General features: G+C 45.3%; 1 protein-coding gene across 3 annotated transcripts in view; it reads left to right on the forward strand.

Annotated features, from left to right (window-relative positions):
- WTIP (WT1 interacting protein) overlaps positions 1-19,572 on the forward strand; it is an 88,520-nt gene that overhangs the window by 59,834 nt on the left and 9,114 nt on the right. The window contains exon 3 of one of the 3 annotated variants that reach the window (XR_008825637.1): positions 6,362-6,433. Coding sequence is in view for 1 of the 3 variants with exons in the window: in XM_056360479.1 (XP_056216454.1) it covers positions 6,362-6,429 (68 nt within the window). In the remaining 2 variants the exon portion in view is untranslated. Of the gene's footprint in view, positions 1-6,361; positions 6,434-19,572 lie in introns of those variants that run through there. The other 2 variants (XM_056360479.1, XM_056360480.1) reach the window with 2 other exon arrangements.

Below are 19,572 nucleotides of genomic sequence, written 5' to 3' on the forward strand. Positions count from 1 at the left end.
GCCCACGGGTGGCACGTGGGGTGTGAAAGTGGTTTGGGTGCTGTCTGCATTTGGGAGCATGGGCAGCCCGTGGATGGCCACCGCAGGTGGCTCTGGAGCAGAGCAGCCCCAGACCCGTGCCAGGGGGCTTTTGCAAAACAGAATTACCAGGTTCGGCCGGGTAAAGGTTCTGTTTCCATTTGAGCAGCGATGGAGACTGGTGAGAGGTGAGCAGTGGGCACGCAGATACGTTTGCTCAGCCCAAGCCACCTTGTATCTGGTTTCACTTGTACGGGGCTTTGGGGTGATAGATGGGAATCTTCCTTCCCCACTGTGGTCGCTGGGAAGTATTTGAGCAGATGTTGTGCATTAATCCTGCCGTGTATGTTTACGCGTCGCTTTAGTCTGAGTGCTTTGAGAGGCTGTCGCTTAAGGTGCTAACATGAGACAGGTAGCAATGCTGGTGTCACATCAGTCACTGCAGTGGTGTCTGAAGCAGTTAACAAGCAATTAGGTCCATCTTTAACATTTCTAACTAAACCAGATATGCACAGTTCTTTAGTCAGTCAAGCATGAAGAGCCAGGGGCTGCCATGCTCAGAAAGCTGTGTGAGTCATGGACCAAAGACCAAAGCTTCCAGAGTGCAGAGATTCTCATAGTGCCCCGTTCAGTCTTAGAACTGACAATTTGTAAAAATAAGAATTAAGGGGAAGAAATCCCAATGAGAGAGGTAATACGATAATGCCTTTTTCCAGAAAGAGCTGTTGAAGGATGCTGTGTATTTGTGTTGCTGCTGTGAGACAAGCCAGGAGTTTGTGGGTGCCCCTTTCCCAGCTGGAGCAGTGCATGGCCATGCTGGGGGCTGGAGCAAGCAGGGCAGACACCCCCGTCCCACCTGGTCCTGCCGCAGCCTGTGCCTTGCTCGCAGGGGGTCCCAGGGGGTTGTGCCCCCATGGGAGAAGCAGCAGCAGAGCCAAGGGCTGTGCTTGTGTGTGGTCAGACCTACCCAGGCATGTCCCCAGTCAACAGGAATGTCAGGTACTTGAGTAATATTCCATGGCAATAGCTTGGGCTGTTTGGGCTCTTAATTAGCTCTGCTTTAACGAATTTCTTATCTTTAGCAGCGGTACCTACAGCTGAACTCTTTGATTACATTCCATATGGGGAGGTTCTAATTACATTTTCTGACTAACATACAATCCTCTTGTTCCACACAGCTGTAATGTTAGAAATAACAAGGATATTAATTGTATCCTACTTTGTCCCTTCTAACGCCGCAACTTTCCCACACACAGTTACAAGAAGAGGCACATGCATCACAGGACTATCAAGAGAGATACCATGATGGCAACAAGGTGCACTGGTCTATTTTCTTCAGCCTGCTGGTAGTCACAGGGATGCACCAGGCGTTATCTGGAAGGCGAGGCTGGGGCTGCAGCTTTCTCATTATGTCAGAGGGGAGCTGTTTGTTTTTAAGTAGCGTCAGGCACTGAGACAATGCAGGCTTCTCACATGAAGTTGCTTACACTACAATACTAGTAAATCATGATTATTACCCAACAGTTGTGTGTTTTTAATCATCAAAGTACTTAAAATATTATAATAATGCTTGGCACTTTCCAACTTCAAAGCATGCTGCAAACAGTAATTAGGTCTAATAACCATGCTGTGACAGTGAGACATTGCTATCTCTTGGCTTACAAAGGCGAAGAGGGGGGTGTTAGCCCCTGATGTGGTTGCATCATCCCATGCGAGACTAGAGATCTACCACTGAAGGCTGCGACTTGATAAACTCACCTCCCTATAGGCAAATACCCCACTGCCAGCAGCAGCAGAGAGGGCTTGGCAGATGCTTTCCAGGCTAGCGGAGGGGGCAGGAGGTTTTCAGTGCTCTTTTGGAGCACCTCCTCAAGACCGTAAAACCCGGTCTCATTCACATTTTGTTCTATGAGGGCCTGATGCAGCTTTTGAAACAGCATTGGAAAAAGTTTTACCCTATCTTGGCTTCCTGGCTGGTGTGTTTTCACCACCCAGTGAAGTGTTGTGGAGACTGGAGAGAATAGCTGCGGACAGCCTGTGTCAGCTGTGGGTGGGTTTTCCTTTTGCAAGCTGAATCTTTGAGTTGAATCCTCTGCTAAAGCAGCAGCTTTCCCATTCCTTCCTTTCAGTCTGCCACACATAGGAGATAAAAATTGTGCAGGAAGTAATTGCTAGACACATTTAAATACCAGAGACTCATAAACTGGTTAAATGTGAAATCCCGTATTAAAAACCTAGAGCTGATTCTGATTTTATACATTTTTTTAAAAGTTTCAAAAGCCTGCCTTCTTTTGCATGTTTGTCACGTTGGTTGCAAACACCGGTTGAGATTGTTCCTTGGGACACAGTAATTTCTAGCTTGCGTGTTACTGACTGCTAGGTTATCTACATGAATATTTGCACTCTTTGCTGGAGCATTTGCAAGGTCTCTGCCTGCCTCCCACCTGCGGTGGTGGAACCCACTTTTCCTGGCACTCGCTACCCCTCAGATGTGTGGGTGTCAGTCAAGAAATGTAAAACCTACTTGCAACAAGCATTTATTGTCACAGTGAGTGCCTAAGCTTAATTTTCTACAGTAAAACAAGGCTAAAGAGCACTTGGGGAAAAAAGGGTTTCTCTGTGAAAGCTGGTGTTACGTGCCTGCACGCGGGCTGCAGGCTGGGCGGCTTCTGCCCCATCCCATGGTCCCCCTGCGCGTTCCTGGCCGACCTGCTGCTCTTCTGGTCGGGTGTGAAATGGAGCCTCATCCTTGCTGCTGTTCAAAACTGGTCTGACAGGGCAGGCGTGCCAAGGTGGGTATCCAGCAGAAGGAGGGAAGCAGCACGGTGTTTGTGAAACCCCGTACTTGTGAACTCTGCGCTAGGCTGCTCATTATAAGAGCTCATTATAATAATAATGAGCGATCAGCAAGTTGCATCAAGTTTTGTCAGAAACTCTTGACTTTTTTGTTTCAGTATTATGAAAGCAAATAGTAACCCAGGCTCAGCTAGCTATACTCAGTCATTCAAAGGCAAGCCAAGCAGCAGGTTCCGTGTACCAGTGGCAGGATGATAATACCTTGTCTAGCTGGCCAGGCACTTCACTCGGCTGGCTAAAGCAACATTAGGGGTTTTTTAATTTGTTCTCTCTGCCTGATTGACAGTAGTAGTTACAGCTACACAGAACAGGCTGGTGCTGTGCAGGCCCCCCAGTTACTCCAGGACCTTGGAGGGTGAAACCACCTTGTCCAGTACATCAAGCTAGGGGCAGGTGCCCTAACCTTGAGGTGCTGCGCCACTGCCCTGGGGCTGGGAGGTACCAGCACTGCATCTCCTTGATGCTCTCCTTTGTGTCTCCCTGGCTGCAACTGCCAGCGCTTCCCTCTACATTGCAGGTTTCACATGATGCCCAGGCACTCGCAGAGTTTGCTGTGTGACCGTGTTCAGTGCTGTCATTTAGCAAACTCCTCTGGAGGGCAAATGGAACGCCTGGTTTTTGCCCTTATTTCTAAAATGCAGTATGTGGAAGCCAATGTAGCGCAGCTACAGCTGTTTGTGTGATAACTTGCTGTTTCTTGTTTATGATATAATTATTGTACGATCCCCGAATGAAATTCTTCTAAGGTAAAAGGCCTGTCAATCTTATTAATTATTGCTAATAATAGTAATTATCATGTGAGCAAGCTGCTTGCCTGCTTTAAGAGTTTAGGCAAGCCGGTTCCCTAATAGGTGGCTTGGTTTTTTAGCTGTAAAATGGGGAAAATTGTAGTTTTCCTCAGTTTTGAAAGGTGTTGCTCTGCGAGTGCAGTGTAAAACGGAGCTGGTTTTACCACGTCAGCTGTATGGCAGGGGAGGCCAGCTGTCGGTGTTTGGCAGGCGGAGGGGGCTTGCAGAGCGGGGTGTGAGCAGTGAGCAGGGGCTCACATCTGTGCAGTAGCTGAGGTGGGGGCTTGCAGCTTTGCTCTGCTGGGGTGAGGTTAGGTTGTTTCAAGTTGCAGGGCAATCAGCTGCCAAACGCATCTGGTAACATCAGTGCCTTTGAGAGCCAGTCCAAAACACTGGGTTTGCCTTGTTTGCTTTGGGTGGTAGGCTTCCCACTCCTTCCTCCTCTGGGAAAGCTCTGACCCCGTTGGCTTCTGCCGGTGATGCTGGGCTAAGGGAACAACAGGACCAGAACTGGGGGTGTTTCTGTCAACCTTAGCACTGCCAGGCTCTGCACACTGGGATACGAAGCCAGATGTATGGGTCCTCGTGCACCTTCTTGAGCGCCTTGGGAGATGCTGATGGCTCCTGGAATTAAGCCGTTCCTTGGAGTTCAGGATTTGTTCGTAATTATCTCCTGCTGATGCTAACCACGATGGGTATGTGGTGAGGGTGATGGCCAGTGCTTCTCCACCTGAAATAAACACAGTGGTTCTGCACTGGCGGTGCATATGAGCAAGGTGGGAGCGCTGCATCAGCTCGTTCAAGGCAAGTCCCTGTTCTGGGTGCAGCCACTTTGTTTCCACCATCTAAAGACAAGCTGTTTATCAAGGCTGGGTCTGGCAGAGCTCAACGTGTCCTTTAAGAAGCCATTCTGGCCTCTTCCCTTTTCTTCCCTCCCTTCCATTTACCTTTCCTTTACCTTTCACTGGAGAGGTTTAAAAATGGCTTGGGTAAGCAGGAGGGAAGATCTAGAGATGGTTTGCTCCTGCATCAGTTCAGAGAGACCCTGTGACCCCCTGATTGCAGTCCCAGCCCCACGCCTTGTTTGTGTAACGTGTAGGATGGACCAATTTTACCGAAGACTCTCAGAGGAGATGGGACCAGTCTCAGTGCATTGCCCATGCTATGCGGCTTCTGGTCCCCACCAGAGCTACCAGGCAGCTGGGAAGACAAACAAGAGCTGACTCCACCTACCAGCAGTATGGAGACAGCAGCCCGTGAGATCGACAGCCCAAGAATGTGCACACAAAAGAAGCATTTCCCTCGGCCACGACAGTAAAACCGCCAGACAACCACATGCAGCATGTGATTTCCCAAAAGCATCAGCCCAGATCCCAACTTCTTTGTGCCACACACTGTTTCCCAGGATCAGATCACAGTGGCAACGTGTAAAAGGCACTTTAAAGCACTGAAAATTAATCATATTTTCCTCAATGTTGTTTATGGAAACCGTGGAGAGCGCTCCTGCCCCCTCTGTGCCTGGCCAGCTGGCTCAGCTCGCCGGCCCTCAGAGTCAGGCCCTCTGCAAAGATCAGCGGTGTTTATGGTGCAGCTACTCTGCCTCAGTAGGAGGCATCTAAGCTTGTTCTGTGGAATAAAAGCTTCGGCAGTGACCTGGGAGTAGTCATCTGTTGACCTGTAAATACAGAGCCTCTTGCCCTCTTCCTTGCTCTGTGTCTCTACTAACGGCAGCTGGTACGCAGCCCGTAGTAGGCACCATGCCATCCGCTCGCCAAGGCTGCGCACGGCTTGTGAGAGCGCCCACGTCTTGGGAGCTTCGGTCAGCGGGACCCTGACACAGAGGGGAAACACAGCGAGTCAGGATGAGTGCGGTTTCCCTTCTCCCTCTCTGGTTTTACACTGATAAAATGGCGTTGCCTTCAGTGGAGCAGCTCTGGCGTGAGACAGATCTGATCAGCTGTATCTAAAAACTGGTTGGGCTCGAGCATTTTTGAATTCCTGGGTTTAATCCTTTTTGTTGGGACTCTCTGGAGTCTGTTGTGCATTTCTTAGCTGTAAAGGGAGCCATCAGTTAACGTTGATCACAGGCTTTGTCAGTAAGAGTTCTGCAAGTGCTAATGAAATGGCAGATGTTCAAACCTGAAAATGAAATCTCTTGTTTTCAGTGTGATTTTTCTGCCCTTCCCTCTGTCATGTGTGCATTGTACTGCTTTAGTATTGCAGGCTGTGGGTGTAGCTGCTGTGGCATTGATTAATGTATTAATATTTTTAAAGGTGACAGGGACATCCATATGCAGTATCCCTTGTTTGGTCCTTCAGAGACAAACACACCGCTGATGTTGATTGCAGTGGATATATGCCTGCTGTGATTTCACCTGCTAAGAAAATTGTCTCAATTTACAAATGAGCCTTTCTCCCGAGAACAGTAATTTTTGGGTTTAGATTACAAGTTTTCCAGGAACTGGTATCAGCTGGGCTCCACAACCTGCACTTAGAAATCACGTTAGTTGACAAGGAATTGAAGGCAGGATGGAGCCGAGAGCCCAGCCCTCACCCATGTCTCTGGATGGACCCTCCGGGGGGGAGGGGGGCCAGGAAGGCCCTGCAGGCAGCGCAGCGGGGTGTGCTTTTCACTTTGCATCTTGAACATCGGGTCTGGGGACGCAGCACAAAATCCTGATGGTACCCTACTTTAACAGGGAGAAGACTACGAGGAAAAGCGTTCTACAACGTCAATGGCAAGGTGTACTGTGAAGAAGACTTCCTAGTAAGTAAGATTTCCGGCATTTTTTTATTGGTTTTAAACCAGATTGTTCTTTTATATTGGCTTGTTTGCTTGGAGAGACTGTTTAGTCATCTGGGGCCTCCTGCCAGTACTGGAATTGGGAAGCATTTACCACTAATTCCATAAAGGCAGGATCAGGCCCTTGGTTTGAAGTGGTGGCTATGAAACCAAGTACGTAACTGTCCATAAGCCATCACAAAGTGTAAATTATGAGAATAAACACTGGAGCTGCTCAAGCCTGGGACTTGAATTGCAGCCACAAAGCCTTGCCTGCCAAGCTAGAGCTCAAAGTCAAACATCTGGGGAATACCAATCATAACAAGAGGGGAGACGTTTTTGACTGGAGCACGTCATCGCTGTGTACAATGTTGCTTTGTTGCAGGCACAGTTTTAATCACTGCTGTGCTCCGAGTGATGTGGAGCTGCATTGTGATTAGCTAAAAACTGTTAGCCACGGAGGAGCAACTAATTTTCTCTCCATACGCACAGAGCTTTTATAAACGCTTTAATAGAGACTGAGTCATGAAAAGAAAAATGAAGCTTGTTGCTGAGCTGTGTTGTTCCAAAAATAAAATATTTGTGCAATTAAGGGTGAGGATTGTGCAGTACACAAGAATGATTTGATAAGTGGCAGACCATTTATAATTAAGATTAAGAGGAAGGCATGGCTGGGAATTGAAATTGGAGAGGAATGATACATTTTAGCTTAGAGAATGATGAGTTGGAGAATCAGTATGTTGAATGTATACCACCTTCATTTACTGAAATACCATTCATTTAGAAGCTTGGGTCTTCAGAATGACTTTCTATTTCTAATGAATATATGGCCATGCTTTTTGCAAAGGAATTATTCAAAGTATATCCCACAACGAAAATGTTACTGGCAGTTCGGAGTGTGCAAATGCATTTCTCATCAATGCAATCCATAAAAATTATGGAAATTCCTAAAATATAAGCCATATTTGCCTTCATGGGTTACACCTTTACTCTCAGCCTACCACAGCTGGAGCCTGTTGAAAAGAGCAAATTGTATTTTGTGCAGAAAATAAGGTTTTTGTTATAATTGAAATGGGTTACTGTTTTGCTTGCATTTTTGAGATATTTTTTTTTTCTCCCTTGCTTTTTTCAGCTCGCTCTTTCCTGTGTTTCTGCAGAAGCACAGGGAGAGGGAGGAGAGGTGGAGGGGTTCAAACCTTTGAGATTTTTATTTTTAACTGTGTTGGAATGTACTTTCCGCATGATGAAAACCTTTCATCCAGACTTAATCACATGATTGTTGTTATTAGCTTGTAATTTCAGCATAAACATGAGATTTAAAATCTAAAAATTTCAGTCTTTTGGACAACATTCAGTTTTCGAGGGATGAGGGGGAAACCTCTTTAGTTCTTAGACATGTTCTGTAGTAGGCTTCTGACGGGAGATACTTGCAGTGATTTTCCCAAGAAAATGGAAGTTAAGAACCTGATAGGAATAAACTTTCTGCAAGTTAGGGAACTGTTGGGACATTTAAGGCACAGACTTAGAAGCCCAAACGTCCCCCAGGCGTGTCTTAGCAGATTCCCAGTAGCACAGAGGGATGGGAGAGAAGCAGACTGAGGGGCTCACTGCTGTGTTAAAGTCAGCAAAAGAAATCAAATTCTGACATTGTTCCTGCCTATGTTAAGCCAGCTGCTTCTCAGAAAGTGATTCTGTCTTCTCTCAGCTTACCCTGCAAACATCATAGCAAGAATACTAGGAATTGTCTTGTTTCCCTAATAAAATAAAACAACTTTGCCTAATTTAGAGTTCTGTGGACAGGAAAGCTCAAAAGCTTTTCTCAGGAAAAGGCTGAAAAGTAGCAATTAAAAAGGAGATTATTTTGACTACTTCATATTCCCAGATCTTGCTACCCCACTTGGAAACCCCAGTCCTCTCTGTAAAGAGGTGTAAATCTTAGTGCAGCTTCATGTATGGATTCCCTGCTGAGAGTATGGTAGTGGTACGTGAGGGAAGTTAAAGACTTAGGGGTGGGGGATGTTAAAAGAAAAAAAAAATACTGCTTGAGGGTGAATTAGGCTGATCTTGCACTCTGTCCTCTGACCACTACCATGCAAGCTGTGCAGGCCAAGAAGAGAGCGCCAGCAGAGCTACAGGAGCTGCTATGCATTGTAACGGTCTGTGGAGTTGTCCCATAGCCCTGAATCCACAGGTCTTCCACAGAGGTGTGTGTCCTCCCTCTCTGCAAGCCTCTGCTCTGTGCTGTAGCAGCCACTGTGAGTGCATGCTCCTGCCTTCAACCATTCTTGCACTGGGGGACTTGTCTCTTGGCTCATTGCAGCCTCTTTCTGGCCAGTGAATAGCAGTCAGCAGCAGAGCGGATCACGTTCTGGTCTCGTTCTTAGTTAAGAGCGTAAGAAAAAGATTATTTTAATTTGGGGAGGTAAATGGAGGTAGTTTACCTACGTTATAATTGTATTCCTTCTAAGAAAGTCGTGTCTCTCATTGGTGTTCTTGCTCTTCCTTGGCTTTTGTTTGCCTGGGAACTGATCAGGAGAACTAGATGCTCCTGTAGGTTTGGGAGCCTGGTCACAGCTCTGTGGAGTTGCAACCCCATAGCTTGTGACCAGGTTATTTCCAAATATGGCATAAGCGTAGCAGGAATGGGAAAGCAGAGCAGCTTCAGAAAATTTGTGCAGGAGGTACCGTGCTGTCATGCTGGGGTCACTGGTGGAATGCATGTAGTAACAGCTGGAGGGGCCTGTGTGTACGTGGTTAAGCTTGCAACAGCAGGGTGATGTTTCCATCGGTTCCCAGGGACAGATGTGAGGGGTCGATGTTTGGTTGCGCACAGTCCTGCCAAAGCACAGTGGTCTGAATGAGCCCCTCATTTGCCCTCCCAGCAGGAGGCATGCTGATGGGAAGCAGCTGACTTGCAAATATGATGCAAATGGGGAGCAGGGGTAGAGTGGCCTGAAGCCTTCCTGCTACCTGGAGGAGAGCCTGTCACCTTCCCACCCTCAGAAGGCAGTACCGAGGGCTGCAGTTCTTGCAGAGCTCTGTCCGGCCCCACTGCTAGCTCTGTGTATCCCATTAATTCGTTGCAGGTCCTTCCCTGTCATCTGGGGCATCATACTGGGGAAATCCCGCAGGCCAGGCCAGACACAGGGACTGCAGTAAACAGCACACGAACAGCGATGGGCAGAAAAGCTGAACTCGTTCTCGCTGTAAACTAGTCAACGAAGGAAATTTTAGGGAAGAATGGGTATTATTTATGGGTTTCTTCTTCTTGTAACTGTTAGACTTGAAGCATCTATAGATGTCAGTATTTCAGTTCTCCCGCAATACAGCTGGTTTCTGTGACAGAACAGCTCCTACCAGCGCAGTCTCCAGAGCTGTAGTTGGTGGCTCATACAAGATACTTGGTTCTTTAACTCCCATTCACTCAAGACAGATCAGCTCTTCTCTCCATCAGAGGTGATACATGGAATTCACTGCAGTATTACATATGGTCCTTGAAGCCAAGACCTTGAGAAAAGCCATTATCAGATCCTTATAAATGTTTGGCTCCTGTCTTAAACTCAGGGCTTGCCCTCCTTGGCTAAAGTGCCCCTTTCAAGGTTCAGCACAGCGCTGGTGCCAGCCACTCCAGGGTGTGTCTGTTCCACCCCAGAGGCAGTTGCACTTCAGCACTGAAATGCCGTGGCTTCCATTTCTTGAGAGAGCTCAGTTGTCACTTAAAGCATAGTGAGTGCCAGAGAGCTTTGGCTACCAAGTTGTTTCCAAAAGTCGGTCCATAAAATTGTGACACAAGGAGCTGCTAGCATCAAGCATTCAAAATATGGCCCTTTCTTTGAAAAGTGCTTTTGATTCCTGGACGAAAGGTGTTTGAGAAATGTAGATGTTATTCATTATGGGCAATTTCCACTGTGCAGCCATAAAGCTATCCAAAGCACAGATACACCCATCAAAGCCTTTGGCAATAGCTGCAAGGTACATTCTTCTAGCAAATAGTTTTCCCACATGTTTGCTCTTACTGAGGGCACAGATTATCTTTCTCTAAATCAGGCAGCTTATTTTTCTCATTCTTTCCAGGGAAGAAGTGCTAGAAGTTTTTAGACCCACTGGTGGAGTTGTAAACGGGGAAGGGATGCCACATGCCACAGCCATCCTTGTGACAACAGTGCCAGCCTTCTGTGTGTGGGGTTGTGAGTCAGTGGGTAAGGGCTGGTAAACCCTTAGCGCCTGGAGGACATGGCATGCCTGTTCCTTCTTTGTGTACTTTTGTCACCCTCCTGCTTCCAGTCCCTGATCGGTGCTTAAACCCAAGCCTTATTGACCAAAGGTAGAAAATGAATCAGATTTTTTTTAAAAAAGTAAAACCTACAGATAATACCATCTCTGCCTAAGCATGGCATAGAGATTGTCTAATCTATGCAGTTTCCAGCAGGAGCACTTCAGTAGCAATCCTGCATGTTACTGAGTGTAAGGAGTAAAAAGAACAAAACCAAACCCCCAAACGTTTCATTGCTTTGCTTTAGCTCCAGGGAAGATCCAGTTACTCTTTTTCATGCGACCTTAAGGTAGCGAGTCCAGCAATATGCAAGTCTTGCCTCAGCCCTGTTAGGATAGTTATTTCATGAAAGGAAATAAAACAAATGACAGTTTAATCCTTCTCTGAAAGCTCTCAGGACACAGATGGCTAACTAGCCATAACAGGGACACTGTTCCTGGTGAAGTGAACAAAAAAAATAAATGCCTTACTGTATAATAAATAATCCCAGTCAGATGTTCTTGTTCCATTTTGTTGATAAATTGCTGCATAATCATGGGTGAAGGAAAAATAGCTCAATAATTTTGTCTTTCCTTTTCAGTGCTTAAATATCATGTAAAGAAATTTAAAAGAAATTACTGTTTTTCTTGGCAAAAAAGACTGTAAAATGTCACCAAAGCAGCCTGAATCTTAGATCTATTATCTCTTTCTTTTCTTTTTTCTTTTTGATAGACTTTTTCTCTGGAGGTAATGAACATTATTGACTGGGGGTCCAGCAGAGGTTAAGAAATGAGAGAATTTCCCTCCAGGGAGGTGTGAGTGAAAATGAACCTCGTGACAGATGTTAGTTACATTGCTTAATGCACTACTGGAAGACACTCAGATGCTCTGGAAATAACCTATTACAGACACCACAAGCTGCAGTGCATAGCATTAAGGTCATCCAAAACTTTCCCTTTTAAGTTTATCTCTTTCACTGTCTTATTTGCCAAATTCAAACATTTAGGCTGAACTTGTTCACGCTGGGTTTTTGCCTCTGCTAACTTTGCTGTCATTAGTTGTTGAAAGTTTCATCTAAAGCTGTTCATCCATTTCAGTAAGTAAGATTGGAGGAAGATCTGTAACTTTGCCCGTAAATCCTTAAAGAGAGAGGCTCTAAAACCTACATTTTGTGCATGCCAGCCATAAAGAGAGGCTTGGTGCGTTGCAAGCCTCCAGGAGGCCTTTGGGCATCCCCTTTCTGCCCTTCCCAGCCCAGAGTGTGGCCAGCCCCTGTGATGGTTGCATGCTGGTGCCTCTGCAGCTCCCTGCCCTGGCCACACGCCCTCCTGCCAGGGAGAGGCAAGGGCTGAGGCTGTGGCAGAAGGAGGGCAAGCAGCCCACAGCCCCAGCAGAGCTGTGCTTTGCAGCCCTGCACGCTGTCTTTCAGGTCTTCTTTCTCCTCTCCATCCAGTTTACTGGGGTTTCTGATCCTTCTCTCCCCTACACCAGTGACTGGTACCTGCTCAGGACACTGTCCTCCTTGCTACAGCTGCAGCCTCTCTGCTCCACAGCTGCCACTGCAAGGCAAAAATTGGCTACAGAGAACATACAGGGCCTCGTCTTACATCCACAACTGTAAAACTCTCTATGAAATTAAAAATGCGAGAGGATCAGGGTGTGCAGAACTGGTAGGGAGGTGACAAATGGCAATGATCAGCTTTCCATGGGGTGAAGGGATGGGGTATCAACAGAGGACTAGCTGGGTGATTGGCAGTTCATGAGAGCTGGTTTGCACCTTCATCTCCCGTAGCACCAAACACAAGAAGACCCTTACCCTAATTTGGGCCCCTGGACATGGCTGCAATGTGAATATTAATGCTAATGAAGCTATTCTCAGTTTGTGCATATGTTGTTTTCCAAGCCTGGCAGTGTGGGAAATGGCCCATCCCACTTTCTAGGGCCCTAGGAAGGTAGTTTTTATTTAGTGTGACGGAAGCTGGAGTCAGAGGTTTGATTTTCCATCTCAATGAGTATAAACGTTTGGAGATTCCCCTTGGGAGGTGAGCACTGGGACTAGCACATTGGTCAGAGACCCCATTGCTGCTAAGCAGGACTCTCTCAGGAAAAAAAAGACTCAGTTGAGAAGGTAAATGATTGAAGTTGCAGCTTGTGTCCATATCTAATGGGAATCACAGAGCAAACAGAGTTCTAGATAACTGTGCGGATGTTGTTATTTAGGAGACTTGCTATTAAAATGCATACACCAGTCAGAGAACGGACAGACAGGGCTGTTTATTGATGTGTTTAACGCAGTGATGGAATCGAAGTTTGGAAAGGGAATTGCTGCAATACTTCTGATGTACTGAAGTGTAAAGAAGTCTGTGAGCGTTCTCAAGGCACTGGTGGCTGTAGGTTGGGACAGGAGGTGCCTACAAGTTCCAGAGGCATCAGGAATGCCGAGCGTTGCTGTGCTTCTAAATACTGTCGCCAAAAACAAAGGCAAACAGATTATAACGTGTTACGGTAATTGGCACATGAGGGAGTGAAGTTCATGTTGTTGCTTGTGTGGGTCTCACTCCAGCCCCTCCCTGCCAAAAAAGTTTGAATACTTTCCTTCCTTAGTTTTTCCTAAGGCTGTAGTATGCCAGTGGTCCTGGTTTTATTTTATAACTAAATCTGGCAGTAATGATGATTATTTGGAGTATTCTGAATTGTATCAAACGTACAGATGAGCTTAACATTTAAATTTCAAAATACCTAGGATAGTCAAATACTGATTGGCCTCTGCACTTTGGACTTGAATGTGAACCAGCATGAAGAGTGTGCAGAGCTGGCAGTTTGGGTTCACCTCTCGTGGCAACGCAACACTGTAGTGCTGCACCCTGTATCAAGAAGTTACAAGTCCATTGAAGCTGGTGGCAGAAGCCCCATTGACTTCAGGGGCATCTGGATTTTCTCCCCGGAATTTTCCCAGAGGACACATTTTTAAAGCTAGGGGCCATGTAAAAATTTGGCGGCAAGGCTGAGAAACTAAGGGTGAATGTTGCAAATACTGCAGGACATGGCAAACTGCAGGTCAGCTAAGTGAAGAAAATTGGTGTTTTGAAACAGGAGAGCAACTGGAGTCCAGAAAAGTCTCTCAGGTTTATAAAAGAGCAAAACTCAGGCAGTACCTAGGCCCAGGTGATAATGTGATGAAATGTCAATGTGTGAATAAGGTCTGTATTCACTAAGAAGATGCCTAGTGTTCCCTGAACCGGGTTATGGATTGTTAAGTGGGCCACAGGCGTCACTCTCTGGGCCGTGACAAAATAGACGAGGAGAGACAAGGATGGTTTTTTTTTCTGAGATGGATCACTGTGGACTAGCTTTTGCAACTGTCCCGTACTTCACATTTGCTAGTGGAATGTTTTGAAGAGCGTGTTACAAAGTCCAGTTGGTTTCACACCAGGTAGTCACTCCCCTATTTCCTCCTGAGATGGTGATCCGAAATGTCAGATTGTCCCATTTTTCTTCTTATTACATTGAAAAGTAAATTACAATAACTGAAGCACACTTAAAAGAACTAGAGCTCTTTCTAATTATGTGTAACTCCTGCCAAACACTTGTAAGCAGAAAGCATTAATTTTTTTCTATGGGAGAGTTAGAAAAAAAACATGTGAGAAAGTGGTGTGTTTCCACTTCTCTAGTAAATGTTGGTATTAGTTGCTGTTATGTTTTGAATTGAAATTTTTCAACAACAGTTCTGTATAAAATCCAGATTTATTTTTTTTCCAGGAGGGTACATTCTAACGTAGATGGTTTCTTTTGCAGTGTACATAATAGGTAGTAGCAGTGGCAATAAATAACCCACAGCAAGAGTATAGTGCTCTGCGATACGAAGTGCTGTACAGTGTGAATCAAGTTAATCGATTTTTGGGCTGTGCGATATGATGCAGAGTTAAAGTTGTTGCTTCAGGATTTTTTCTTGATCATTGTCACTGCAAAGCTTCCACAGGAGTTTAAGGAAGATCTACTTAAGAAAATCATTATTGCCTCTTAATTAATCAGACGGAAAGCAGCCTTGGTGAGTGCTTGCACATGGGTCTCTGTAGGCTCTCTAGGAAGCAAGTGGCTATTCCCAAGAGGCTATAAAATGCCTGACTGTTACGGCCAAGTTAGCTACCAGCAGAATTCCTGATTTTTGGCAGAATTTTGTGTGTGGCCAGACCAACTGTTACCTCTGTGCAGAACATGAAGTCCCTCCTGGCCCTACCCATCTCCTTCAAACTTAACAAAGCGGAAACACAGAAGCAAGGAGATAGCTGCTGTGGTAGTGCTTCCTCACTGGCAGCAAGAGGGGGTGAAGCAACAGGCTATATGAAAGGGTTTCAGTGGGATGAAGAGTAAAGTTCTGGACTGTTTTCCTTTGGTTTAATCTCTGCCACCTGCCACAAGGCTCCCGTATCTTTGAGCCAGGGAAGGCCCCATTTTGTTCAGTTCAGTTTAATCGCTGCATTTAAATATGTGTGTAAAAAACCCAACAATAACAAAACCCCATCTGCATGAAACCAAATTTGATATTTTCTCCCTCTCTTAATGTGATCCCATGAATTTCTTGCATTGTTGTGTCCCATGTACTAAGGGTCCCATGCAGAGAGCAAACAATAAAGCAGTGAGAAGACAGATGCTCTGCTAATGGGAAACCAAGGAGAAGAGAGTCTGTGAGGGATTACAGGCGGCCTGGGGTTGGAATACATTATTAGCATAGCACCCAATTCAGAAATTAGTTTTCAGAATTAAATGCCTGAAGCATTTTGGCAAAAACTCCTGATCATCTTCTCAAAAGCTCTTAAAACATAAAAGGGTAGGAATCTCAAGTCTAGGCTGAGCAATCGCATTCAGTGACTTTGCAGTGCTGTGACAGTGAATTGTAGTTTTTACAGCTTCATACCATTACCGGGGCAGCAGCTGCCACACCTACTGAAATGTAACCCACTCGATCTGCTTGCACAAACCTTCAGCAGGTTTTGAACATCCTCATCAAAGAAGAAAGTGGGCCTGAATGAGATTCCAGGGTCTGTTTCCAGGAGGAAGGTTTTGTTTTGTTGAGTGCATAACAGCAGGGAAGTACATCAGCCTCTCCTTGGGCACGGTTAGGCATGCGAAGGAGAAGCAGCGACTTGTCTTTTCAAAGATCTGACGTTGCCTAAGGTTGAAACTTTGGGTCCTGAAGCCTTTTTCAGGCATGCTGTTTTCTGAATGTTTTTGCTTTCGAAAATCACGGCGAGAAGAACATCAAACTTTAAAAGACCCTGGGTAGACAACCAAGATTGGTTACAGGACTGAGGGCAGGCAGGAGAAATTGTTTCTCATAGTACTTGGTGGGATTATCCTCCATGCATAATTGTTCATTATATGCTCAAAATTCATTGTTAATTTCTTTTGGATATATTGCACATTAGACAGAAGAGTTATAAACCCCAAGATTATCACAGGAGGACACTAACAGGCCTAAATATTCAGGACAGAAGGGGACTTGTTTTCCTCTTACATTGAAACAAAGACTCTTGGACAGAATCATTAGAGATCTTTTTGCCTGTTTGATAATCAAAGTATACTGGACAGCAAACAAAAGAATAATTCAGCCAGCCAAGTCTTCTACTTTATTTTTACTCTTCTAACATAATTAACATATTTCTCAAGGTTTATTTCGCTTCCCAGAGTCTTATATTATGTAAGTATCATTGGGGAGCTTGATTACAATGTCTTGATTCATGCACATGAAGTGAGATTTTATTATCCTGGAAGAGAAGTCAAGGACAAGGTAAATATGGGAGAAAACAGTAGGGTCCAAAATAAGAAATCAGGAAAAATAATATGCCAGCTTTTCAATATGTGCTTGTTTTCTTTGCATCCCTGTAACTGGCATCTTATTTCTAAGTCACAGAAGTGAGAGCGAAGGGTAACACTTCATTTTCAGCTTTGAATTTCAGAACAGTTCATTTTATAACAACTTCTTTCAGTGTTTTTATATATGCTTTATGACCATCTATAATGAATATTTGGGAAAGTTCAAAATCACGCTTCTTACTTGTCCTAGGTACAGACTGTCTGTAGACTTCTGAATGTTTCTGTCTAGTTTGAGATTAGTCTGTATTTACATCATCTTACTGGTCTGCCAACATATTTTTTTTTAATGGCACATATGAAACCCTTAGAGTGAGGCTAGAATTGAGCTGAGTACTGCTTGCATCACGAATGAAACTGTATGTATAAAATACTGTGTGTACAGGAGGCATAGCTGTGATTTGGCTTCTCTGCTAGGGTCTTGCTTATCATCCTGTATTACTTCACTGTTTCTCCTCAGTCTGTTTTTCACGTCTTCATGTTGTGAGGGAGGACTGGTGTGCACAAAAGCTCTTTTCCCCCCTCCAGCTATGGTTAGCCATAAAAGAGGCTACAAGTCTGCAGAGCGTAACCTCCCCTTCTCTTGTGGTTACCTAGTTCACAAGCTGTGGGGGACCAGTGCTGCTTCCACCCAGCCATGCTGGGAACCCACCATCAGGGAGGCTCTTAGGTGTGCTGAGAGATAAAAAAGAGGCCATTCTGCCTTGTCTGGCAGTCTGGAGCAAGTCACAACTTCTCTCTCATTGCATACACAAGATTTGTGAAGGTTAGTAATAATAAAGTGCTTCAAAGACAGAGGTTGCCAATTAGTATTTTAAGCCTAAGTTTGTAAGTCCTGCTTCTAAGATTGAAAACTTAGCACATCAGGCCTGTTTGAACTCTCCAAGTTAAGAACAAACACTGCAAAGCAGAAGTTGACAGGTAAGCTACAAAAATGTAGAGAAAATCATTTATTGTTTACCTTTAAACAGCAGTGTCCACAGTAATACCATCATGTAGAAAACAGTGCTGCTGGCATATGAGGCTGTTAGTCTTTTCCAGTCCAAACAGATTTGAAGCACAAACAGCTGAATCCAAAATCCTGTTCTCACTGAATCAGGTCTCTGGTTTGTCTGGGATCGATACTGTGATCAGAAAAGAGTGTGGTGGTAAAGGAGAGCTCCCTGAACCCGTGAAATATTTTATCACTGCTATTAGACTTCACTGATATTTTGCAAAGTTGTCTTAATTGGGTAATCCAGTTCTGGATCTGTTTGACAAATAACAATTCTCTTATTAAAAACAAATCATGGTTTTAATTTAATAGGGTTAGTCATATAGTGATTTTGTGTCAGCAAAACCTTTCTTTCTGACAGTGTAATTTATGATAATCTGGTTAGCAATAAATGACATTAATCTGTCCACTATGCCATTCTGTTCCTAGGAAATAATGTTCCCTCTTAATCAATAGCTGAGTAAATGCTCCTTTGCATTCCTTATCAAATGACAGCCAGATGGTACTGGTAAATTCATTCCAGCAGGATTTTAGAATTAGCTGGGGTTGTACCATTGTTAATCCTCTGCCGTCTGCACCACTAGGACCTACCCACCTGTTTCCAGTAACCCTCAAGTTTGCAACCTTAGGAAATAGTCTAGCCAGATGGTTACTCAGATACGGTGCAGCCAAGAAGCATCCAAAGCTTTAAGGCCCTTTTCCTGCATCAGTAATAAGAAGAAAAAAACCCAAAACCCAGTATCCTGCAGAAATAGCCAGCTAGGACTGCCCACCTCTGTATTTGCTCCTCAACACACTGGTCTCTTTTGATGAAGTTTCAAAGTTTCTTAAGATTGTATGAGCTGTGTTCCTTAGTGCGTAGTAAATTTGGAGCCGTAGCAGCTGCCATACCATCATTTACTGACTTTCTGGGCCTGTCAAAGTGTCTGCAAGACCTTTTCCTTCATTAATCACTTTGTTGCATAGCAACAATAATTTTGTCTCCAACCTATTGATCTGAAATAACATGTAATCCCCTCACACCAATAAAAAAGAAAACATATGGCAGCTCTAGGCTGGGAACTGCTGGCTTTTGAAGTGAGGGACAGTTAATCCCTACTAAATCAAGGGGGAGAATGGAGGAAGCCATAAGCTCGATTGGGCTGAGGCTGTGTTAAGATGCCTGAGCCAGTTAACTTGTGTGCTGGGAGAAGAGTCCGGTTCACACTCATCCTCCCCATTCCCTGTCTTTTATCTTGTGCAGCTAAAGTACATTTCAGGTGAGCTTTGCTACAACCTTGATTGCAGAAATAAGCATCACTGTGCAATACCTTACAAACAATTGGGCACCCCTTCCCCCTGGCAGGAAAGAGTGCACACGCAGCGCTTCACTTCTGTGGGACGGCGAGTGGGTGAGGGTGAAGTTCAGCCACTGCAAATACCAGTTTCAGAATGACATGGCTGGAGTTCTTCAGGCAGGTGCCCCTTGCCTGTAGGGTGGTTGGTTGGGAGGTCAGTCGTCTGGCCTGATAACCTTGTGTGTTTTGGGTACCTCTAAACGCAGGGCTAAAGACAGACTTTGGCATCTGAAACAGAACCTGCTTTGGGGACTCAAGCACAAAGTTAAGGTCAAAAACACTCGGCCAGGGAACACAGAGCTTTGGTCCCGAGTGGGCAAGGTCCCTTCCTGCTGCCATGCCCCCGGCACCAAACCCAAGGGCTCTGCCACCGAGCCTGCCCAGCCTTCCTGTTTCCCACTGCGGACTGGAGCATGGGCCGATGGCTGGGGTGTGTATCACCTTTCTGAGGTACCTCACTGGTGCCGACATGTGCAGGGAGCCCAAGCGCCTGTGCCTGGACTTCTAGATTCTTCCCTGGATAGAAAGCCTGGTATCTATGAGGCAGCTAAATCCTCCTTGGGCCTGTCTTTATTTTTCTAGCCTGCATATAGCACTGAGTGAAACATGGGTCCAAAAGCTGAGGTCAGTGAGCATCTGGTCACTAATTTGAGCAGGAGTGGGGCGGTAAGTCC

Source organism: Falco biarmicus, chromosome 15, assembly GCF_023638135.1.
Source record: "Falco biarmicus isolate bFalBia1 chromosome 15, bFalBia1.pri, whole genome shotgun sequence".
NCBI classification, from domain to species: Eukaryota; Metazoa; Chordata; class Aves; order Falconiformes; family Falconidae; genus Falco; species Falco biarmicus.